Raw genomic sequence first — 24,925 nt, 5'->3', positions numbered from 1 at the left:
CACATTGAACACGGCTGCGGCTGTTTTACCCCAGTGTGGCGGGGCACAGGCGTCTAAGTCAGATAACTGGAACAGCCCAGTGTTCGTTTACTTCCACAGTCTTGTAGAATTGCGGGCTACTCATTTGTAAAACATGCATACTGTATCTTTTCTGCAACTCGCTGACCTCCCTCCTTCTGTCTCCCTCTCATCTTTTTATCTCCCCCTGTCCCTGTCTATCTTTCTGCTGCTGTTTCATCCCCCTTCCCTCCGTTTCTCTTCCCTCCACCACCCAGTTCCAGGCCGTTAAATGAGCGGGCTTATCTAAGCCTAATTGGTTTAAGGGCAAACAGAAATAAGCAATGGCTCTGTAAGTAGGGGAGAATTACTGCTGCTGTTGGCAAGAACCATCCGCGCACCGCGGAGAGAGCGAGCAGCAGAGAAGGGAGACAAGAGGGGAATGGGGAGATTAGTGAGGAGAATTATGGAAGACAGAGCGGGATAGAGAAATGAGGGGGGGGGGGGGGGGGGGGGGGGGGTGTAGAGGAAAGTAGGCAGAAGGAAGGTGAAGATGATGGGGAAAAATGGTGAGAGAAGACAAATGAGGGTGAAACAGAGCACAGCACATGCTTCTTTTTCTAATGGCATGCAAATCCCCGTCTTCACTCTCCTCTCTCTGTTAGACCTTTGCTTTAGGTCTGACTGACTTCAATAACTTGTCGGTGAATGCATTTCTGTTTGCAGATATAATATCTTCATGCGTGGTCCTGTGTGTGTGTGCTGGTTAGCTGTGCGTGGAGTGTAAATCCAACTAATTCAAAGTTCTAAAATCAACTTTACACTCAATTCAACTGTTATAGTCCTTCGTCGCACCTCATTCACACACACAAACACACACCTTTACACTGAAACACACTCGCCACTGCCTACTCAAGCTCCAACTCTCCAACTCTTTTTTCTATCAGCTGTCTCCCATCTATCCAACTCTTTTTTCTATCAGCTGTCTCCCATCTATCCATCCATACTTATATATTATTTCCTCCTTATGATTTTCATCCCACGGTTCATCGGTTCATCAATGATGCGAGAGGGGTGTTTACTGTGAGTGTATGCATGCGTAGGGAAGGAAGAATTCACTCAATACATTGCAAGTATGTGTCCATATGGTCAGGGCTACGCCTTACTCTAGTCACAAACACACACAGACACACACATGCATACACAGATCTCTGACACTTTGTGATTATCGGCTGATTTGGACTCGTAATCAGATTAAGGGTGACAGGAAAGCTGGGGATAATGTGGTCAATGGCTCCACTCTCTCTCTCTCTCTCACACACACACACACACACACACACACACACACACACACACACACACAAAAATGAAAGAGCAACAGATTGGAGTTCAGATCAGTGATGATTTTAACCTGCCCATGGGACAACCTCCTTTCAATTAGCGACCCAAACAAGGAAATCACTTTCATCCTTGTTACCGAGGTAACTCAGGGGCCATCTCCCTGCCCATCTGTTTCTTTCACATACCGTCTTTTAGATGAGATATTCCACACCCTTTTCCTTGCAGGGAAATTTCACTCCTCCCTCCCGTCCTCCACTCATCTATCTGAATTGACATTTCTGCTGTCATTTCACACTGGGTAAACATTTGAACCTCAAAATATCCATCCTCGCAGAGGTAGCAATTTGGGCCTGGGCTTGGTATCCATAGCTGTGTTGAAATCTGATGAGCACAAACAAGAAAGCCACTGCCGAATTACAGAGCACAGCCGGAGCTGGGAACAGTCCAGGAGCAGAGTTGTAAATGATTAAAGAGAAAAGCTGCATGTGAGCAAACTAATTTTTTTGTGCTTCTAATTTACTTATTTGTGCTTTTGGGAGTGGATACAGACAGCCACTGGAAGCTGGTGTGTTCCTGTGTATGTCTTATTGGTGAGGATGAGCTACTGTACAATAAAATGAGAGAAGACACTATATATCCATCCAGCAGCCAATGCCTGAGGCTAAAGCACAGCGTTCGGTCCCCAGGGTCCCACAGCGGAAATGAAAAACATGTTTAACTGAGGAGATATTAGCTACTAGTGGCACTACTACCGCTTGTCCAGATGAATGTGGGTGGGAAGGAAGAGAGGAAATAGGAGGAGATGCACAAAGACAAAGACAGAGAGAAGAGAATGGAGATGGATGGAGAGAAAAAATACAGGGACAGTCTGAGAAAAAGGGAGAGGCAGACGACCGTTTTCGTTTTAATACAGTGGCTGATTTCCAAATTTAAAAAAAGAGAAATTCAACCCAGCATAAATTCCAGGTTAGAGGGAGACTTCCAATCAGTGCAATCCACAATCTAAGAGAGTTGGTCTCAGCAATTCAAAATACCACAGAATGATGCTCAGGGGCTTGTCGTAATAGTATTTCATGTGTACAATTTAATGAAAAAACGTGACGGGAATCCCTGCAGGTTTGACAGGCATTTACAATGAAACCTTCGCTTCCCACTGAGAAAAAACTCATAGCTCATGGGATAATGAGAAACTGAAATAACACAATTTATAGAGGAGACTCCTCCTGCCCCGCACTCCAGCCGTATACAACGAGGAAGACTAAAGAGTGAGGAAAAACTGATTTTAGAGCTTAAATAGCCACTTGTAAACTGCTATTAAACACACTTCAATCAGACAAAGTGTCGTTCTTCACATGGACAAGTAACATCAGTGACAACCAGCGGAGCGGGAGGGCTGCATAACCACGGCGATCTGCTGCGATCCACGTGTATGACATCCCCGTATCCCCATGCCAGAGGCGCAGCGCTGCCCGGCAGAAAACGCTGCAAGCATCCCCAACGCAGCGCGTCTGGGAGAGGAGCGTTCCCACATCTGCAACAAGCATAATCCCAAACTCTCATTTACCTTCCATCGCAGAAGATGTGATGACCAGTACGCATAGGAGCGCAAACAAATCCACTGTCATGGCAGAAGGGTAGTCTCCACAACCTGTCCCCAAATAACCAAGACGCACGGTGCGCGTCAAGAGAATCCCTCAGTTGTCAGAGCGGTACTCCAGCAGATAGCCTGTGTTGTGAGTCACATTTCAAGCCGTAGTAAACAATGTGTGACAATCAGCACAGGGGAAGAACAGAGTGTAGGGGATGAGGGGTGCGAGGAGCACGGGGAGGAGGAGGCGGAGGCGGATGAGGTGGGGTGGGGGGGGGGGGTGGGGGGGCGACATTGCCTGCTCACAGCCCCATTAGAGCGCCGCGGCCAATCACCGACTGAGAACTGAAACTCACTAACCAATCACCAGCCCGCCGCTCCTCCCACCTCGCATTGTCAAAACACAAAACTTTTCCTTGACCTATTTGAAGCGGCGTCCGCTTCACTGAAGGGAAATAGCGCCACCACTCGGTTGACTGCGACTACTGCATGCCAAGCACACACAGAGCCAAGCCTATACTCCCATGGGAGACGATCTAAACGTTCAAAATAACGCTGCTGTTGAACAATTTATCAGGCTCTGTGATGTCCCATATGGCTTGATCACTTTCCCCAGTAGAAAGTGTGTACTACATTGAATATTAGCCTGACTTAAGATATTAAAATTTTCATTTATAAAAATCACAAGGATGTCTTGCACAATTAAGAGTTTCAGTTGAGCAAGATAATTTACTCTATTTTCCTTACAAACCGACAGGCTGACAGTTTGTTTGCCAACTCTCCCACCCCACTCTGCCACATGAGTTGACACCGACTAACACGCCTAATACATGGTCTGGCACCCTCACTCTCCCATTATGCTCACACAAGTGCAAACCCCATTTTGCAATGAGAATGTTCTTTAATAGCTTTAGCGAATCCAACTGCACCTCCCAATTATATTAAACAGGCATTGCACATCAACCCCTCCCTGCCCCTGTGACCCCTTTTGTGTGTGCGTGTGCTGCAACAGATGGTGCACACAATGAGCTTTTCCCCACAGGGACACAGAGGACCAAGGTCTGCCTCAGCAGACGAAGGGGGCAGTTGCCGCCCTGTAGCCCAAAACCATACACCTGTCTTGAGCTGGATATGTCCCCCAAGTCCCTGGAGCTGAAGAATTGGGATGGAGTTGTTAATCTACAGCCTGAGTAGGCCTGATTTTACCGGGGGCCACTGGATGGCCTAATACTTCAGTGCTGTCCCCTCACAGCATACTGGCCCAGATACTTTTTACCTGTTTTACTTTCTATGGACTCACTGAATGGGGAACAGTAGGGTTTCCTACTGCTTATATTTTATTGTACATTTGGTTTGTGTGGATCTGAAAGAGGCCACGCTTCACTTTTCAGTATGTGCAGCTTTTTTCTTCCTCAGCAAGCCTGAACGGTTTTCACTGCATCTATCTTTTGTGCCCCTTTGTGATTCAACCGCTAACCTTTACAATGACAAAAATCAAACAGACTGCAAATGAAAAGTGACTCACACTTAATAAATGGTTGCTCCAACTGTGGCAGAGGCCAGCAGATGAACTGGGGCAGACACAGTGCTTCAGGAGCATCAGGCAGCGGTTGCTAACTTGGGAAAACAGTTGATGAGAGCATTTGTCATTTTTAATGGTGTGGTGAGGAGTGGCGCTATAGCGTGGCATGGCACAGCACAGCATGGCCCCTGGTTTCTGGCTGCTATGTAGGCCTATGATAGCCACCTGGCCTAATTTTTTACTCGGCCAGTCATCATCACCTATGACTCCACAGGTCATCTCCAAATACAGGAGCAGCACAAAGCAATCTGTCCCTGTTTGCTGTCCACACCCTGGGGGGGAAGGAAGGAAGACTATGAGGGGAGGTAGGAACAATAGTGCTGCTGCTGTAGCACATCCTCCATTACAATGCACACACTGGCAAACGCACGCAGACAGTAACACAAATGAGCGTGCAGTCGCTCCCCCACACAGCACTCTGATAATGATCCACACAAAGCCACACAAGCGCTTGCCTACTTCAGCTCAAGAGCCTCAGCCCAATACCAATACTGAGCCCAAACACATTGTAGAGAGCCTCTCATTCTCTCTGTGGCCTGATTTCTTCTGTGCAGTTAAGCCTTCAAGTGCAGCATCCCAGTCCTATTTTGTCTTCTTCCATTCAAGATTCAAGACAAAATAAAAAAAAAGGCTACCTCTCCGGGTTGGGGTATTCTCTGACTTGCCTTTGATTAAATGTTTTTCCATTGGCTGCACTCTGTGAGCTGACCCTAAAGTTATTGTGCTTTTGACCTGTAAACATCCAACCAACGTCTGCCTCTCCATGACCAATGTGCCATGACCTTTACATTTCTCCTCTCTGTCTCCTGTTTCCTGATTCCCGTTTGGTTGCTGGGAAAAAAAAATCACAGTTGTTCTGTTTTTCAATGGAAACGAAGGCAGGAAATACAAAAAGGAGTTAACTCATTCTGTGCACTGACAACAACACTGAGAACAGATAGTAACTGCCTTTAGGATGAAAAGACGAAGTGCATATTATGGAGACGGCAATGTTTACTCAGACACAGGCTCATTGTTTAGATATGTGACACAGGAGTGCAGAGGAGAGGTATAGTTTGTGACAAGCAGACATACACAGCAAACTGGATGATTCTAATGGTACAGAATGAGAAATATATAGGAAAGAGAGAGATGTTTCCCAGAGACCATGGAAGCTGGAAAAGGTTCGTCTGGTGATGAATATGAATGCATGAAAATGAAATGCCTAAGTCAATATGGAGACAGTGCAGGGACCCAGGTGACAGAGGAGTGCAGTGCTACACCCACCCTGGGGGGATGGACTGGTTATTAGGCTGGGCTTTAGCTTCATCCATCTTCAGGAGTCTGGGCGCTGGCCATTGACAATATGAGTACAGAGCCAGGGCTGAATACAGATGTGCTCTGGACCAGTGTTCCCCAAATAGAGGGTCAGGACACACTAGTGAGTCCCAGCCACAGCCGTACTTTCTGGGTCACGGCTCAAGAGAGGCGAGGGAAAATAGGTTCATTGTGGGGAATGCATGAGGTTGGTTAAGTTTGCTTCGAAATGTATTTTTTTAAAGGCTGCACGTGCAAAGGCCAGCAACTCCAAAGACAATTTTCTTCAGTGGACTAGAAATGTAGATAGAGCTGTGAAAAATTCTCACTGCCTAGTAGCCAGTCGCATTCAGTCAGACGTCAATAAACAGTGTGAAGGTTAGTGTTATGCTTGTGGTAAAAAGAAATAAGAGTAGACCGACTCTCTGACAGTAGGTCAGACAGGGAGACAGTGCAGGAGCTAAATACAGCACTCTCATTAATCTGCCAATGATACTGAGGCTGATGGTACCTGTCCCCTGCTATCAGCACACAGACACTTCAGAGACATTCATTGCACTGCTCTGACACAGAGCGACACACAGAAAGACACATCTGTAGAAAAAAAAGACAGAAACAGGCACATGAACCTACGCAAAAAGACATGAAAATACCTGTACGCACATACAGAATAGACTTTATAAATGTTTATGTTTTTGTGTGGGAAAGTGAGAGAGAAAGAGAGAGAGAGGAGGGATTACACCCCATTTCTGCTTGCGGAGATGCAGTGAAAGCATTATTTGTTTTAAGTATTGCAGTTTGATTAATAAGTCGTTAGCTCACATTCATTCTATTCAAGATTCAAGCTCTTTAGCTACCATTAATCACAACAGCACAATAAGGAGATTCTGCTCAGCATTGAATGAGTAAGAGCATCATTATAGCTTGCTCTCGTCAAGTGTGTGTGTGTGCGTGTGTGCGTGTGTGTGTGTGCATGTGTGTCCGAGAGAGGCAGAGATTGACTGTAAGTACAAGTGTACAAGAGGCTATGTTCCTTCTTGTATGTACTCTTTTGCGTGTGTGTATGCATGTGTTCACACTCAAACGCATATGACTCAAACACAGAATGATGGATAACTGATTGGTGCGTGCCCCTCCTCACTCACTCCATGCTCTGTCAGCTGCCACAGGGTATTCTGTTGCAGACAATTTTCTAGCAGCAAGCGCCCAATCCATCTCTCAAAGGTGCCACCAGTCCCAAAAAACAGTGTGGAAAACACGCAAAATCCAATGCACGGACCCTGTAACAATTTACTGATTTATTCTTTTTCTTGGTCACGGTGATTAGGATGCATTCATGTGCTTGTGATTACAAATCTCTAATCACAGAGGAGGTTAATGGGGTTGTCATTCATTCACGTTTCAGCATTTAAGAACGTTTCCTATTAACCGTGTGGCCTCAGCCCCCTCCAGTGCAATACACCTTTCAATTTATGCACCAACCTTTTCCGCCTCTGCCGGAAGAAGTGCCTTGACAACAACAACATTTGACACATGGTAAATTGTTTTTTGTATCCCTGAACATGTTACAAAGGGCCGGTCGACTGGAGAGGCTCATAAAGTAGTTTTCTGGCTACAAAAGCAACATTTAGGAGGTGGACTTGTTAATGAGGAAAAACAAAACTAGCCTGACAGCCCATCACATTCTGTCAGTGACAGCCTATCCCACTTGTTCCCCGTCTAGTTGTTTGTTTCACAGGGACACCATCAAAATGCATCCCTCCATCTCCTCCGACCTGTCTTTTTCTCCCCTCCCTGGCCTGTGACAGTTCAGTGCAATCTATCAACCTCAGTCTGCCTCAGTCAGGGCCGGTGCTTTGTGGAGCCACGTATGGACGGAACGCACACACAACAGCCCACATCCCTGAGTCCGTCACGCTAAATGGGCTAAACATCTGGCGGTGGAGAAGGGGAGAAAAACGGAGTTCAAATCAATCTGCCCTCTGTCTGCTATACACTGATCCCCTGTCATAGGCTGACCTCTGCAGCACCCAGCAAATGAAACTTCAGTACCGCATTTGAATACAAAGAGTGCAGCACTTCAGTCTGGCTTGAACACAGTGGATGAGAGTGCCTACTGACAGAGGAACTCACTGATGGACTGAAATGTTTATTCAGATGATCATTCACCGGTGGATGTAGGAAGGGGTGCGACAACAAGTAATTATCATAAGAACATCCATTAAAAACTTAGTAGAACTTTGCAGCTAACAGTGTAATAATCCCTTATATACATTAATCTTCTCATTATCGTAAAACATTTTACCTTCTCTTAATGATGTTTTTCCTTATTAACATAATACTTGAGTTTATGACACCATCAAAAAGGGCAAAAAACAGGAGACATCAAAAATGTAATCATTGACCCTATTTATCAATAACTTCAAATGTAACTGACTCAAATTTAGATATGCGGCTTTATGGTTATTACAGAGGGAACAACATGTTTTACATGCAAACCGAGGTCAAACTTTACCAAAAGGGTTGGTTTATCTAAATATATACAGTGGAGGTGAATGGTAAATGGTGGCTTTCGTTTGTGGTTCTCACAGCAATGAAACATTACACCTAAAAAATCCACCAGCAACAAGCCTTTCCATAGACAATCCACGAACCTCCACGTGAACAGTTTTTTGGCAGTTATTTGGTTAAACACCATTTTATATGCTCATATTATTAATTGGTAGTTGAATTCTGAATACATCATAATGACTAATCAGTGCAGATAAAATCAAAAAAGAATGAAGGAACAGTACAGGGATGCAGATTAGTAACACTGGAGGTTGTTGGAGTTGGCCCTGTACTGAAGCCTCAGTGTGTCAAGCTCTTGAAGTCTAATTCATTTCATTATTGAGATGAATTCAATTCAATTTAATTAAAGTTCTATTTTGATTTGTTTTTGCTATTTTGCACAGTCTTTTCTTATTTCTTGCTCTGCCAGCTGAGGGTTGTGGTTTGGGACTGCATTTTGTTTTTTTAATTGATTGTTGTGGTTTCATTTTTAGTTTTCCAATTTGTGATTTTATTCTGCACCACACGGTCACTAAATTCTAATTAAAAATATCCAACTTAGTTTCTATCATACCACATTCACATGTAAAATGCACATGTAGGCACACACCAAGAACAAAGTCTGCATACAATGCATTCACACACACACGTGGCCTGAATGGTAGAGGATGTGATGGTTGCTGTGACAGCAGAAAGAAACAAAAGAATTTGTAAAAAGATGCACAAGCCATCAATAAATGTCATAACAGCGGTGCTCAAAGCTTTTTGCTTAGAGGACTGAAAGTGTAAAATGATACTTGGCCGTGGGACAACAATGCACTTGGACATTTATTATTTAGATAATGACCTCATTTAACACATGCACACATCCACACAGCAGTTACGCAGTCATGCACACATGCAAGCAAACAATAGCGCAAAGTTAACACGTTGACCTTCTGATATTAACATTGACCTTTGAAAGCTATCTTTTCTCCCAGCATGCATCATCCAATCAATAAACATAGCTGCCAGGTGATGCGCGGAGCATTATCGGCCTGTTGCAGGCTCAACGATAGGGCACACACACAAATACATACACACACTAAAAATGCAACAAGCCCATGTCAAATCCTAAATGCCAAAACCTTGTGCTGCACACAGAATGTGTGTTATATTAGTAATTACCACTGTAATACACACTCTGAAAACACATTTTCACTCAGCATTGACTTGTTGACCATTACTAATTGTTAATCAGTGTTTTGTGTTATGTGGTTAGAGGCAATGAGCACAAGTGAGAAATGCAATTAACAGTTCCAATCCCATATCTCTCACTGTATTTCTCCTTCTCTAAAATCTTTCTGTGTTTGCCTCTTTCTCTCATTTTTCCCTTTTATTTTGAGTCTATACCCTCACCACATAAATGCAGGTGGCTCAGCCATCTCTCTGTTCTTGGTTCAATCTCCTTATTCAATCAGAAGCAGACCCCATTACCACACAGTTTCCTAGTCAATGATTTCTCATTTAGACCACACTCCCCAGATCCTCAGCTCATTGAGGGCTTGATGGATGGCCTGTCGAATATGCATATGTGTGTGTGTGTGTGTGTGTGTGTGTGTGTGTGTGTGTGTGTGTGTGTGTGTGTGTGTGTATGAAGATAGGGCTTGCCCGCCCCAGGTGGAATGAAAAACCAGATTTAAAGGACCGTTGGGTCTGAGTCCCCCAGCACTCCCGTTTAAATCTCCAAACTCCCAAACTTTAAATATTTCACGGTGACAGCGTCTTTATCAAATTCTCATAAATTGTATAAATAATCGCGGTAGTAACATATTTAAAATAATACACTTTATGAAACATTTTTTAATCCTGGTTTAGTTGTCAGTGGCATTCCAGTGGCAGGTTGGTTGATGCCTGATAGCACACAAGTTTAATAATTTCCTGTTAGTACAAAAAGTACACATTTTTTGTTCACTAACAGTAAAAACAGTAATCTATGACACATATATTATATACAGAATACAAGTAGTGTGTGCTGTAGTACAGAATTGTGACACCGCTGGAGACTTTCAGAGATTTCAAAATTATATCAATTCTCCATCATTTCTTGGCGCATAACAAAATACCAGTAAACAGAATCTACTACAATACTACAAGAGGTGGTCGACATGAAGACAGCAAGATGAATATCAAATTCCCAATTCACTGTAAACACTCTGTAGTGTCAAATACTGTAGAGACTACATAAACCCTGATCACACAATCCAAAGAGGAGGACGTAACCCTGAAACTGATGCTCTCAAAAGCTCTGTATGCCACACTCTTTACTTGGGTCTACTAATTATCCAGGTTCTTTAATTCCAGAAACTTTTACATTATGAAATGTTGCTGTTTACTTCTGCTTTACTGTTTGCTTCTGCTTCTCAGAGATATCTTGCTGTGACGCATAACTAAAAGGAGATACGTGTGGTGTCTCATTTCAGTGTCGCAGTTCACCTCAGGGCTTCAGTCCTCTTCCTTTGTCCCCCCAGACAGACAGACAGACAGAGGGACAGAGGGACAAGTTCGGCAGACTGGCCTCCCTCCAGAGCTCCAGCCTCTCCCAGCTGAACTCCAGGAGCAACATGACAACTGAGAAGGTCAGGGGTCAGAGGTTATTATAGATTGTTTCAGGTCACAGTGGATGGCTTAAGTCCCGCGGGTTGCTCAAATGTCAGCTGGATCCATGAAGTGTCATCAGGAATCCTTCCAAGCTGCTGGAAAAGTGTGTTGACACTGTAGCATTGGTGTTAATTATATATTTGTGTTGCTTTTTTCCTTGTGTGTGCAGCATGAGGAAGGAATGCCTGTTGGTAGAGCACAGCACACTTCCCAGCATTGAGTGAAAACACATCCTGTGGTGCCAAACAACACTTGATTTACTGCTGTGTTCAGCCATGTGGCGGTGCCACAGTGCCACCTGGCTGTAAAGATACGCCACTGCCATTCATTACGAAGCTTACCCTTAAACAGTCAGACAGAAGGAGGAAATCAAGAGGCTGATGCCCAAAAAAATCTTCATTGGGATACATGAGCTATACCTTTGAAAGCAAACAGACAGATGTAAAAGTTTATTTGAAACAATATTTGACGAAATGTAAAAAGAATGATCTACCTTGTGACTTGAGGACATATTTTTCTGGCACAAATTCAAACTTGATTTGTTAATGTTATATGTAGTTTGCTGAGGTCAATGACCTCATGGAAACTCTTTAACTGAGAAATCAATTGTTATTGCATTTTTAATGTGAGAAGTAAATATCCTTTTATTGTATTGCCTCTGTGAAGTGATTTATTTTTTCCTGTCAATTCGAGGATTATTATGGATTTATTGTTGAATGACCTTTTAAGGTAGCACACATTCTTTATCTGTTGAACTTGATGTATAAAAGCAACATTTTGTCAGTTTGTTTTTTTCTATAGCCTGACACAAAATCCTCTCCTATTTTCCCATATTGTTTTTTCCAGTTTCTAGATCCAGAACTACAATCAGAATCAGAAATACTTTATTGATCCCCGGGGGGAAATTGTACAGTACCGGTGCTCCCATTCAAAATTAGAAAGCAGCATACATTTAGAAATAAAAGTATGTATAAAATATAAAAATGAGAAATAGAAAATAAAAATTTACACATTTACAATATTTAAGTGAAAAATAAAAGTAAAACAATATATATGTAAATATATATGCGTGTATGTATGTATTGCACTGTCATTTAAGAATAAATAATAGTGAGGTAGTATATGTAGAAGATTTCCAGTCTGTTTATTCTGAGTATCTGATACTCAGAGGGGGGAGTTGAACAGTTTGATGGCCACAGGCAGGAATGATGTCCTGTGGCGCTCCGTTGTACATTTGGGAGGAATGAGTCTCCCACTGAAGATGCTCTTTTGCTTGACCAGTACGTCATGGAGAGGATATGAGACATTGTCCAAGATGACCCGCAGCTTGGACAGCATCCTCCTCTCTGTCACCACCGTCAGAGAGTCCAACCAGGACTCTCAACATGACATGTTACACCTGAGATTATGTTTTAAAGGTAATGTCTGGCACTGCCTGTCATGTGTAGGGTGTTAATACTGTACGATATTTACCTTCTTCTATTGTTTCACACTGGCATAAGCCATCCACTGCAGGACAACCTCAATCATACAAAGTAACATTGACCCCTAGTGGTGACAAGTAGGCACCAAATCCATCCCAAAATGCCCAGTTGTGGAATCACAAAACCAAGGGATAATATCCTTTTTTTTTGGGCACCAGGATTTATCCTCTAACAGTCTGAATATTCCACTGTTTATTTCAGGGTCAGTCTGAGGCCCATCCTAGAAAACACTGAGGAAGACATGGGATCAGCACTTACTTGTGAGTTTAAACACAAGATTTATGTGTCTTGTAATATTTGCAGTGTTATAACTGCAAAGAGAAAAACCGAGTAGAACACACCGTGTCAGGATTGAGCACACTGCTTGGAAAATTCACCACAATCGTTTCTAAACTACAAAAAAACAGTTCAAAACAACCCAAACCAGTGAGGCCCCTGAATTAACAGAGACCAAGCAATTGTATACATGTTAACAAAATGTAAGTTAACTATTAACATGAAGAAAACTACAATCTTTACAACACAGACATTACAAGTGAAGCAGCTATTATGGACATTCAAATAAAAGTTCAATCTTTGAAACAATAATTTAACACTAAACTAAAAAGCGTCTTCTGTTTGTATCAACTCTATTGAACACAGCTAGCATCAGTGCTGAGTGGACTAAATGCACCCCGACACTTTAACTCTACGAGTTTTAGATGGTGTTACTGTTAGTTATGCTTTATAATAAATTTAACAAATAAGTACAACAACATATCCCATGAGTCTTAGTCATAACCATACTGCCAAAGCCTCATGCGGGCTGTAGATACTCTTTAGAAAGACTGATAAAAGAAACGTGAACTGTTAGTAATAACTAGGTCTCCCAAGAATGTGAGTTACGCTCAGTTATGCCCAGGCCATGCTACATCCATTATATGTGAGAATAGTACTGAACTCCCGCTGTAGCTGAGGCTTCTGTTCAATTACAGTTGATCTGTTGGTTTATGATGCCAGCAGAAATTTCAGAGGTTGTTATTCATGCCTTTAAAGCAGTTTTGTCCTCATAATTATAATTTTTATTTCATGTCATAAATAACCCATCACTCTCGTCCCAACTTGCATTTCGAGCATCTAATTTTTTCCTTAAAATGTAATAAAGCTCTTTCCCCACTGGGTGGCAGTCTGTGCATTTGTACTGTACAAGCCGGAGGTAGAACTGCATCTGTTTGAGCTTTCTGTAGTTTGACCCATCTCATATTTAGTCATCTGACAGAGGCAACGATGTGAAGCCCTTGATCTCAAATATAAGTACTGATGTAAAATTATATAACAACTCAGACAGCTCGATAATAGAGAGGGTGAGGGAGAGGAGCAGAGAGGGAGCATGGAGCAGGGAGGCTTCAGCTCAATTACAAAGCAGATCAAAGGGAGAAAAAAAGGTGAGAACATGTCGAATAAAAAAGAGCAAAAGAGCAGAGCACACATTTACAGCCATGTAGGGAGATTTAGATGGAGAACAGACTGCCTCTGGGTATTTTTGGCTGAGTTTCCAGACTTGACACTGATGTTAAAAATTACAGGGGATCTCTCTCTCTCTTTGGATTTTTGGCCTTTTGATGTGTAAACCTGCATGCATTCTTTGTGTAATCCAAATTCAAATAGATGAGATGAAGCAGCAGAGACAATAGGATAACTACTCCAAATACCATGTTTATTTTATCAAACAGTCACTTACTGCAACGTAGCGTTAAAAGATTTGGTAGGTTTACCATGGCACCTGATGCCGAGGAGGGAATAAGACAGAAAGCCAATTTTCTCATTTCTTTTAACTAATTCAGCTGCCCAATAAGTTGCTCTCATACTGAAATGGAAATGTATTCAAAAGTTGACGTAGTGCGTCATTACCCTCTATTCATTACATTTATGCGAATAATATCTTTGCACATGCTAACCAGTGCACAATCCTGGTTAGCATGTTACCATAAGACATGATGGAGCCTGAAGATGAAGGCAGTTCAGGGTGTGTTGAGCCGAAGACATTTTACTTAAGTGTTTTGCCCTGCTGAGCTGATATTTCCAATACAGAGACCATCTAAGGTTGCCAAGCAGTCGCTCTTAAAATTGCTGTGAACCAAAGGGCAAGCTGAAAGCCAAAAGGCTGAGAATAACTCGTGTGCATTTGTGCAGTTGTGAGTGAGAAAGAAGGTGAAAAGTTTCAGACACAATCGATAGCTGAGTGAATGTGAATGTGTGTACAGGAGCAGGACTGCGGAAAGATGACTAATAATTTCAGTGAAATTAAATGATACAATTCTCTCACTGTAGGGACACAAATGCATCCTATCACTGACTAAAAGTAGATACAATTAGGTATGAGACTGATTTTAAAAGCAATTTGAGAGCTGGGATTGTTTCAGACACAGCTTGAGTTTGTCTTTGAATCCTCATTTTGTGACATCACACAGATGCTGGTGTGAACAAGGTCGGCACTGTGTAGAGACAGAGAGGGTGGCACTTGAGATTTATAGCGACATGCGTTAATATTCATAATCTTTGTTAAACATTGCTGCCCTGACTCAACTGCATGTTGACTTTTCTCCTGGTATTTTTCACTCCTATAATTTGCAGCCCCATAAGAGGCTTGGAGATATTGCAGCTCTGCACTAGAACCACAAAGTCCTTATCTTATATTCACATATTTAGAGCACTTTGTATATAGCAGAGCTGCATGTGAAGTGTGGCATTTCAGTCTCCCATAGGATCATGGTCAAGTACACCTTGTTAAAACCATCCTGAGGGGGATGATCATTCCATTGTCTACACACAGAACAAGACAAAGCACTTAGTGTGCTCTGAACATGTGGCGTTTTTGTTGCTGTGTGGCAACACCAGACAGCAGCTGTCACCCCTGACATCATCACTGGAGCACATTGGCCCTTTTTAGGTGGCAGTGTGCCCCGGTGCGCTCTGGGAAACAACTTGGGCAGATGGGATGGAGAATTTGAAGAGAAGCAGACACTTCCTTTTCCTATGAAACCGAGATACAACGGATCTGCAAGTGGTTTGTGTGAGTGAAGTGGTTTGAGAATATAAGTTAAAAAGATCTACCAGATGTTATGATAAAACAATATATAATCTTTAACCCCTTTTCTCATTTTCTCTGTCAAAAAACACACCCACAATTAAAGACACAGGACACAGGCATGTTGAAAATCTTACAATGTATATAATTGACACAAGATTTCAGGTACAACAGCAAATGAGACATTTGTATTTTTCAACCTCTTTCTGGCATCTATCTTCACCATAAGCACAAACTCTCCATAGATTTCCGATAACGACAAAAACCAAAGTAAATAAAAACAAGAAAATTTAAAGTACTTTTTTTTTTACTCATAAACTGGCACCTTTAAGAAATTCCTCTCATATTCAACTCAGTGTAGAACAAAGCCATCTTTAATCGGTGGGATAAATCAGCTTTGCATTTCTGCCACCTAATGAGATGAGGGCAGGATTGAGGTGCACAAACTGTTTTGAGATCAGCAGTCTGGACAAACCTTTCTCCTGCCTCATCTCACACACAGGGGCTTTGTGTTTACACTGTTTCACCACAGTTGAACAGGAGACGTCTTGCTGGGCCATATCTATCTGCATACACACATCCCCAATCAATAGTCGTCTCTGGAAGGTGTTGACTCCTGTATTGATCGACCATCTTGTGATGTCTTTGTGCAGACAATGCCATTTATTGGCCTCATAAAAGTGCAGGTTTTATAAAAGGGAGGGGGACTTTGAGCAACAAATTAATGAGAGGAGAGAAAGGAGGGGGGGGGGGGGGGGGGTTGTGCAAATTTCAGCCGATGACATTGTGAGGCAGTCATTGAAACTGAAGTTGTGAGTTACAAGTCGTCTTTGAATTGGAATGTCACCATCACAGTTGGAGTCATTTCTCATTCTTTACAGGGCTTGGGCTTGATGTGTACTTTCACATTCATATTCAGATCCCACATGATGCTCTTGCTAATTGTTCTTTGTTCAAAATGTGTATTTCTCCCCTCATTGGAACATCTATTACCATTATCTCTCTTTTTTTTAATCTCAAAAGTGACCCACAACCCTAGACGAAGTGTCAAAGGCAGTCACAGGCAGATTTCTTAACCAGGGGCCGACAGAAAGACAGACACACGCATAGACACAAACACACATCGTACGGAAAACATGGCATTCATTAATAAAGCATGTAAAAAAAAGAAAGAAGGGAAAATACCATCATGATAACCAGGTAACACATATGACAACAACCGCACCCATTTTCAGAGCAGTAATTAACCAAGTATTAACCAAGTATCTAACAGATGTCCTCAAACTTTGACAGAGCCCCCAACTACTTCATTGGATCTGCAGTATTATCAACGGTCATAAAATGAATTATAGTGGATTGTCCCAGTGTGCAACTGAAGCTATGATGTAATTTAAAAAGCATGTCCATTTCCGTCCTCCACATTAAATCTATCTGTCACATGCAATACTGGCAAGCAAAGATACCATCAATACAGAGTTATTACAGTAGTAGGTTGAAAATCCCAATTTTGAAAAATTAGCTATATTAATCTTCCATTGCTGTCAGTATGAAAAGCACTCCGTCATATGATGTTAGTCCAATACATTTCATTTCTGTGCCATCCAAATACGATTTATAAAGGCTCTATCGTCCGTCCCTCTTTTGCTCTATCTATCAAAGACAAGTACACACATTCACACAGTCACACACATTGTCCCATCATCCTGCACAAGGCGTTCTTAAACGAGAGCTTTGACATTTCTTTGAATTAAAATGTGGTATGTGTGTTTCCTCCCCAGCAAGCTTCTCATCAGGAAAAAGCCTTACCACTGTGTTCCCACAACATTCCCAGTAAGGTTGACACATAATGAAGCACTGTGTCATTGTCATATTGCCTTGCCATCATGTAGAAGCATGAGGAACGTTTTAAAGGTCATTATAACTGATGAGCGGGGAGAAGGGTAGAAGGGGGTGGGAAGAAAGAGGCACTGATATAGAAAAGTTGCAGAAAAATGGAAGGCAGATACGGATACACTATGACAGATGATGAATGAAATAAGAGTTATAGCATAATGAGGTGGCTGTTATAAAATTTCGATACCTAATTGGCTATTTTTTTTCTAGAAAACAACAAAGAAAATATGTACACTGTTGTGTCTGCCATAGAAATAGTGGTACAATTCAAAGACGTACATGGTGTGGCTTTTACTGTGATATGGACCATTGCTGCAATTAGAAAAATACGTATGACACTGCTAGTTGCAATTATGATGCTATTCACAGGAGCACTGGGCCTTTGCAGGGAGCACACAAAATGATGCATATTATATTTTTGCTCTGCTGTGCACATAAAAAGAATACTGAAAAAAAAGCGCTACATGACAGCAGTGTTTCTGCTTCTCTTCTGCTACGCGTTTCCGAAAAACCTGAACTGTCAATCCTTTTGCTGTGAGGGCAATCTTAAACCGACACCATTCCCATTCCACATACAGTGCTCTATAGTGGGAAGCTGCTGTCATCTGAGACCTGGCACGGCCCTAGCATGTGTTTTGCTTACACCAGACTCTCGAGTTGATCCTACACAGCCAGCAGGGTCTGGAGAGAGAGGGAGATCTGCCTCAGCGGAGGGGTGGGGGTGGGGGGAGAGGGCAGAGTGAATGTGGGGATGAGCGGATGGATGGATTGGCGGACGGGTCACGTTACTCCCACATGTCATTGTGAATGTGATCACGGTTATTATTACAGCTTACATGATGAAATGGCAAAAAGTGCTGACGCGGAGTGCTCTCATCCTCACTGTGAGAGAGCGCATGTAACTGTAATGATATTTTGAGACTTAATGCATTAAGAGGTCTGGTCGGTCGTGCTGTTCAGATTATCCTCCTTTATAAGTCCTCAATGTTTTATTTCATTTAAATTTGTAATTCGTGTACTTTTTCTATAAATATCGGAGAGTGATTAAACCACTCTGGGGGTCTATTGTAAGTTATTAATAAATAAATAATTCTACTGAACATAAGTGCTGTTTTAAAAGGAGTGGAATAACAAATATGCGTATCTGAGCGCCACTGCAAAGCCCCATTCTCCCTCTCCCTGTGGTGTCAACACCAACATACCGTTAACAATATACACGTCTTAGGTACAGATATAATCTCAGAGAACCCAAACACCTGAAAGAAAACATTAGAAGATGCGAAAAGACCAGCTCTAATGATGTCATAATATAGCAAGAAAGAAAAGAAAGAGCAGAACCGAAACATTTATGGATACTCGTAATTCCATTTTGTTCTAATCCAAAACCAAAAGGTCCATCCAAGTGATTTTTATTTTTTTTGTTGTTTCCTTATTCTTATTTAGTTTTGGCAAAGTAACTAACCCCCAGCTTCTCCTTCATCCCCTTTCAGACTCTCCCCAACCCCCATGTCCCAAACTCAGTCCCAGTTGGTAGATTCCCCCGTCAATTATCGCCGGAGCAGCAAAGTGAGCAGTGAAAGCAGGTAAATGGTGACGCAGGGCAGGCTCTGGTTGGCCGAGGCTTTCACCTTCTTGTTTTCTGGAGGGTAGGGGTAGAGTATGGGTCGGTCGGTGACGGGGACAACAAGGCGTGGGCCCCGGGAACACATATCGTCGGCGCACATGCCACTTCCTGAGCCGCTGACATCATCACCTATAGACAGAGGGTCAGCACATGAGCTTCATGGTACAACATACATAAGGTTTATACAGGGTGTTGCCTATATATTCATAGAATTGAAACGTTAAGACCGCTGCCACATACTCATATACATTAAACATACTGTGCACATACAGTATTTGCTGTCCAGGTGCAGGGCCCAGAAAAAGTATGAGAATTTTACCGCCAGCATCAGCCTGTGTTACTTACATAACGTGGTACAAAATATGACCTAAATAATTCAAAAAGGCACTTTGATTTAGGCAAAGCATTTTTATACCTTCATCTTAATTTCAAACGTACTGCTTTTGCCATTTTGCCAGAGTTTGTACAAACTAAGCCAGTAGTGTGCTGCCTCCTCAGATGAACATGAAAAGAGTTGTTTAATTCCCTAAATCTAGAACTTGTTAAAAGCTTATAATCATCAGTGAGTCATCTGAGATGAAGACTCTTGTGAATGTCCTTTAGAAACTTGTGGGCTGTTATGGTAGAAGTACTCACTGGTGTCCTGAAAGTCCACATCCTGGCCATTGAGAGCATTCTTCAGGCGGTGCGTCATGATCTTCAGCTGCATTATCTGTTGGCGTATTGTCATATCTGGCTTGGTGATGTCGATTTCCACTTCAGGGTTGTTGATCTGACTGGCTAGGCCATCACCCATCACCTCGGGAAGGTACCTGGCACACATCGACACTTGTTTAACATGTGAAACACATGCAAATGTTCCTCATTTCATCACAGTTAATTGGAGACTACATAACTTTTGATGAACAGTGGCCACTGTAGCCAAAAGTGGCAACGAAGCACATTGAATTTCCTTCTTTTCCCAGAATTATGTGGAGTCAGTTGCTTTAAAGACTTCATCATTAAGTCACCAGACTAAGAGTGGTGACACATAATGTACCTATACTGTAAAATGCTGGTTGCCAACGGCTGTTAAACGAATTAGAAGAGGAAAACAGACTGAGAGACAATGGAATGGGACCACAAGCAGGAAACAGCCAATATGTCTCTTGGTGAGGTATGGTGTGTTTTCTTCTTGTTTTACATTTGTGAAGTAGCTAACAATAATCACTTCAAGCTACTGGTCATACCAGACCAAATAAGGCTGAAACACCAGAGTTCATTGAATGCAGACGTGTTTTATTGTTCATGAATTCAAGTTTTCATTTGTAAGTGGAATATTGTAAAATGTCTTCTGTCAAAATGTGCTCAGTCTAGCTTTAATATAAAAGATTAATTATAATACCATGTATCCATTATTTAAAAGATAAAATATTATATAAAATATAAGATATTGGATGGCTGGGACTTCTCATTCAATAGTTTGTATATTCAGTTGACTGTATTCCAGAAAAAACATTTGTAAGATATGTCCATGTTTGTTATTTCATATCTTATTTTGAAATACATTTCTTTATCAGTTTATATGCCCTACCTGGCACGGCTCATGCCGTTCCAACACTTATCCTCGGCTCCTGTTCCTGTGGCCACTCTGTCACTGCAGAGAATACTTGGGAGAGAAATCCAGTATGGCTGCGAGTCCCTCAGTCTCATGGTTACATCAGACACCTGAGGCAGAATTGATAGGAGCAGATTCATGAGCTTTTACACTTTGCCCCAAATCATAGCATGATGGCAGACTCAAACGGGAGGGTAAGAAAAACCCGTGCTTCCTGTGGAGATGATTTTTGCTCTGTGTTTTATTGTTTCTTTTCACATGCCCAGGGACTACAGATGGAAATTAGCTAGTAGCTAAATCTAGTACAAAGCAGCTTTTCTCTTTTTTAAATGAATGTATTTTCTGCAATAAATTTGATAAACTAAAAAACAAACAAAAAAAAAACCTCAATAACCAACTGCAGTGCTCAGTCATCTGACTCATTCATCCATCCAAGCATTCATTCCCATCTAATCACCCCATGGTCATCTGTGTAAAGGTGAAATGAACAGCAAAAGGGGTTTAATTGCCCATGATGAGCAATGGCTCCTGCATCATAAACCATCAATATGAATGGGCCAGATTAGACCATCAGAAAGCAAAAACAAGGACACACATTCAGCCAGGTAATACTAACCAGTTTCTCCATTTTGTTAGAGCTGGATCCCAACTTGTCCTCTACTGTAACCTTCCCTCTCTTCATGATGTCGTCGACTCCGGTGCTGCTGGTTCCTGCATCTCTGAGGTTGCCACATGCCTGGAACAACTGGGTTAAGAAAAGACAAGACATAAATGGAGAGAGGGGAACAAGTTAACAAAAGGGTGAAATGAGGAAACTGACAAAAGTTAAAATCTTACGCTTTTCAAACACCAAAAGGCCCAAACAGAACTAAGTGCTTTATCATCAAATTCGTCTCCATCTACAACTGGTAACTTTAACTGTAAGGCTCTAGACTTGTTCTATAAACGTTATTTTCCTACCATATGTAGTTCAAACTCAGCATCTTTATTGGTGTTGGTGTTAACAAGACTGAAATCTAACACTTGAACTAGCTCTCTGAATAGAATCCTATAAACCCATACTCATACTGCATCAGCAAAACACTGTGTTTGTTGGACCAACTTGTCTATAAGTACACAAAGAACCTTTGAGCATTAGTACACACAAATTTCTACCTTTGAAAATCAACAGTGACAAGTGGTGCTGGTTATTTGCATGACCACAACAGTCAATCACAGCATCGCTCCAGCAGAATGATTCACATCTCAGAAAGTACTACTTGTCCCTATGGGGCTGACATTTTATAAATGGAGCCCAGGGAATACAGTAAGACCGCAGTCAATCTGTCATCCAATCTGGCCTGCTCAGAGGAGCCTCAAGCCTCTGAACCTTCACACATAGCTATAAAATAATCCTGTCTTAAGCTTTCAGTCGTGTCTGTCAGCATAACTCGTTGGTGTTGTGTGGTTCAATGTAAATTGAATAATGGACATTAAAAATATGGCGTTGACTGTTACGACGAGTAGTGGCAGATACACCTCAAGCACATTTACTTATGCATACTGCAATCACTTTTATCTGTATTTGGTATACTTTTTATGGGAAAAGTGCATAACACAACATATGGCTTTTGATGTCAACAGATTATGTAAATAGGAGATAATCCGTCCTACACTGCGTCTACCATAATACTAGACCACAGACATGAATTGACTTCAATGGGATCAACACAGCTCTTTCCCCTAGAGATGAAGATCAGAGGCTGAAGCTGTGTGTGATTACCATGCTGAACCAGGTCAGAGGCAGTCCGCCAGGCTATGGCTCACCTCAAACCAGCCAGACTCTTTAACAGCAGACCAGCACAGAGGAAGCTTTGTCTTTCCTCTCACCATCTACAGTGTTTTCCACCTTCACTGAATAACTCAGATTTCCATTGCTGCCAGTGCCTTTTAAGGATCATATAAAACTGTTGCTCAAACACCATTAAACAGTGAAGTAAACGCTTGGCCTGCAGGCTCTGTCATGACTAACATCCTTTTATTTTAAATCAGGTATGTAAAGCATTGCAACAGCATTCATTTAGTGGTAGGATAGGTGTACAAACAAATGAATGTTGGGGGAAATAGGGTAGCACAGTGTGAAGGAACACAGGCTTTGAACTGATGATATGTGTGAGTTTTAACAGTGGCATTTTCTGAGACAGTAAGAATTCCTTACTTCCTTACTACTATTTCTATTGCTTTGCCGGGTGATATGAATATTTTAAAGCCCATGAAAACTTAGTTTCAAATCTTTAGTATTTCTCTATAATATTAAATATTCATGACTAAATAAGCAACAATCAGCTGATCTGCTTCATGACAATGCAGATGTGCTTTGAGCAAATTTGATTGACAGTCGCCTGGCTACATGAGCAAACAATCCCACGACTGTCATTTCATTTCGATTCCAACATTGCTAAATCCTGATTGGCGCATGGAAGTGCATGGCATCATTTTTTCTTTTTTCAACTGAGCCAAACCCACCTCAAACCACTGAGAAGAGAAGAGACAGGAACACAAATACAGAAATCTCTCCTCTGAAAAAAAAAACTGTTTGGACAGAAAGTTGTGTGTGTTTATGTGCTGTATGACCACAGCCTTTTAAGACATATTTCCAACCATTTTATAGATATATGTTTGCCAATTTTACTTTGATTGACTTCCTTCAAGCAGGAAAAAAGGATATACTGTATATTTAAGACTAACTAGAGTGGTGACATGTCAGTATATGCCATGAAGCTGCCATGAACTGGCTGATGGATGCCCTCGTCTGTAGCTACATTTTCTGCAGCTTGCAGCAAAAAAAAAAAAGCATCTGTTTAGCTTTTTTAAAAATATATTTCCGATATAATTTAACCTTCTTTCTTTTTAGATTGGGTAATCATTCTGCTATGACTAGAGCAACATGTTCACAAGACATAAGCTGCAACAACTGCCTTATTTAAAATGACACACATTCTGCACCTCACCTGTTAGTTTCCTCTCAGAAGAAGCTTTTCTGAGAGAACAGAGTGTTCTTGTCCATTAGTAAATTGTCAGAGTCGTGGAGAGTGAACTGCTTTAATAATCAAGGAAACAGGTCATTTTTGGTCATGACTGAAGCAAGACCATCACACCTACTAATACAGTTTATTCCAATGATGTTGAGGGTGTTTTTTATGTTACACATCTGCGCAGCTCTCTACTTGACTTATGTTTGCAACCTTGTGGTTCAGCTCACAATATCATTTGATGTTGTTTTCCTGAAATCTTCATTGTATTCTGTGTAGTAAAAACAGGTTACATGGTTTAGTCAGCTGTATAGAGCTGTATGTATGTACCAGTGTGTGCTCTGACCTTGCTGTTGATTGTCTTTATGTTTTCCATCATGGTAAACATGGCTTCTGATATGCGATAGGGGAGAGAAAGGACCACGCTATCCACACCAGATGGGCCATCAAAGCGTCCTGCCACCTGCATCATTGTTTCTACAAAGACAGGAGGTACAGTTTGCGGAAAGACAGTGTGAAATGTTTCATATGTAGTACAGTGGTAGAACGATTCTGCTGTATTCACTGCTCAAAGTCAAAAATCATGTGTCGGGTGAACCTTTGAGCAAACATATGGCTGAATTGGATGCACGTGTGAATGTGTGTGTGTGCTCCCAACCTGCCAGATGCCTCCACTCGGTGTTGAGGTCAGCCTGGTTGGCCAGACAGCCCTTCATGACGTTGCTGCAGTAGTTGGCACAAGGTCTGGCAGAGGCCATGCCGCGGCAGTGGGGACAGTAAGTCATCCTCATCATGGCCCGCATGCACTCCTGGCTCAGTTGCACCTGTGGTAGAGCACAGACCAAAATAAACATACATACACCATCTGGATGAAAAACGACTGTTTTGTCAAGCATCTTTGATCTAATAGTGTGAAAATAGTGTAAAAATACAAATGATAGCAGCAGTTGATCAAACTGTAGATTTGACCATATTAACTGTTAAACACCCTGCTGCTGCTGCTGCTGTGCAGGAGAATGAAATATTTGTTTTACAAAAGTGTTCAATTTTTATAAGATATGAAGATGGAAATGTCTTTAGCCAGACAATGACAGTTGCAGAACCGTGGGAGGTCACCTCCCATGGTGACCTTTTTTTAGTTTGCACCAGACTTTCATTCAGCACAGTTTCCTTGGAAACCACTTTGGGAGAATTCGCTTTTTGTTTTCACATGCGATGAAAAGGCCCTGACATTCATATAAGTATTCTCAGTCCC

General features: G+C 41.9%; 2 protein-coding genes across 3 annotated transcripts in view; both read right to left on the bottom strand.

The window, feature by feature from the left end:
- LOC139296477 (ephrin type-B receptor 1-B) overlaps positions 1 to 3,023 on the bottom strand; it is a 153,778-nt gene extending 150,755 nt beyond the window's left edge. For both annotated transcript variants that reach the window (XM_070918883.1, XM_070918884.1), the window contains exon 1: positions 2,903 to 3,023. In XM_070918883.1, the coding sequence (XP_070774984.1) occupies positions 2,903 to 2,963 (61 nt within the window). In that variant the 5' untranslated portion in view covers positions 2,964 to 3,023. The remainder of the gene's footprint in view (positions 1 to 2,902) is intronic.
- A 12,646-nt stretch (positions 3,024 to 15,669) lies between these two features.
- Positions 15,670 to 24,925, bottom strand: part of LOC139296514 (glypican-1-like) — a 63,838-nt gene continuing 54,582 nt past the window's right edge. The window contains exons 6-11 of the mRNA XM_070918928.1: positions 24,329 to 24,494; positions 24,017 to 24,147; positions 21,276 to 21,404; positions 20,636 to 20,769; positions 19,699 to 19,874; positions 15,670 to 19,191 (exon numbers count right to left, since the gene is read on the bottom strand). Coding sequence (XP_070775029.1) covers positions 18,986 to 19,191; positions 19,699 to 19,874; positions 20,636 to 20,769; positions 21,276 to 21,404; positions 24,017 to 24,147; positions 24,329 to 24,494 — 942 coding nt within the window. The 3' untranslated portion in view covers positions 15,670 to 18,985. The remainder of the gene's footprint in view (positions 19,192 to 19,698; positions 19,875 to 20,635; positions 20,770 to 21,275; positions 21,405 to 24,016; positions 24,148 to 24,328; positions 24,495 to 24,925) is intronic.

The sequence above is a fragment of the Enoplosus armatus genome, chromosome 14 (assembly GCF_043641665.1).
Source record: "Enoplosus armatus isolate fEnoArm2 chromosome 14, fEnoArm2.hap1, whole genome shotgun sequence".
Lineage (NCBI taxonomy): Eukaryota > Metazoa > Chordata > Actinopteri > Centrarchiformes > Enoplosidae > Enoplosus > Enoplosus armatus.
The sequence above is the reverse complement of the archived record's forward strand: the minus strand, read 5'-3'. Positions and strand labels throughout refer to the sequence as shown.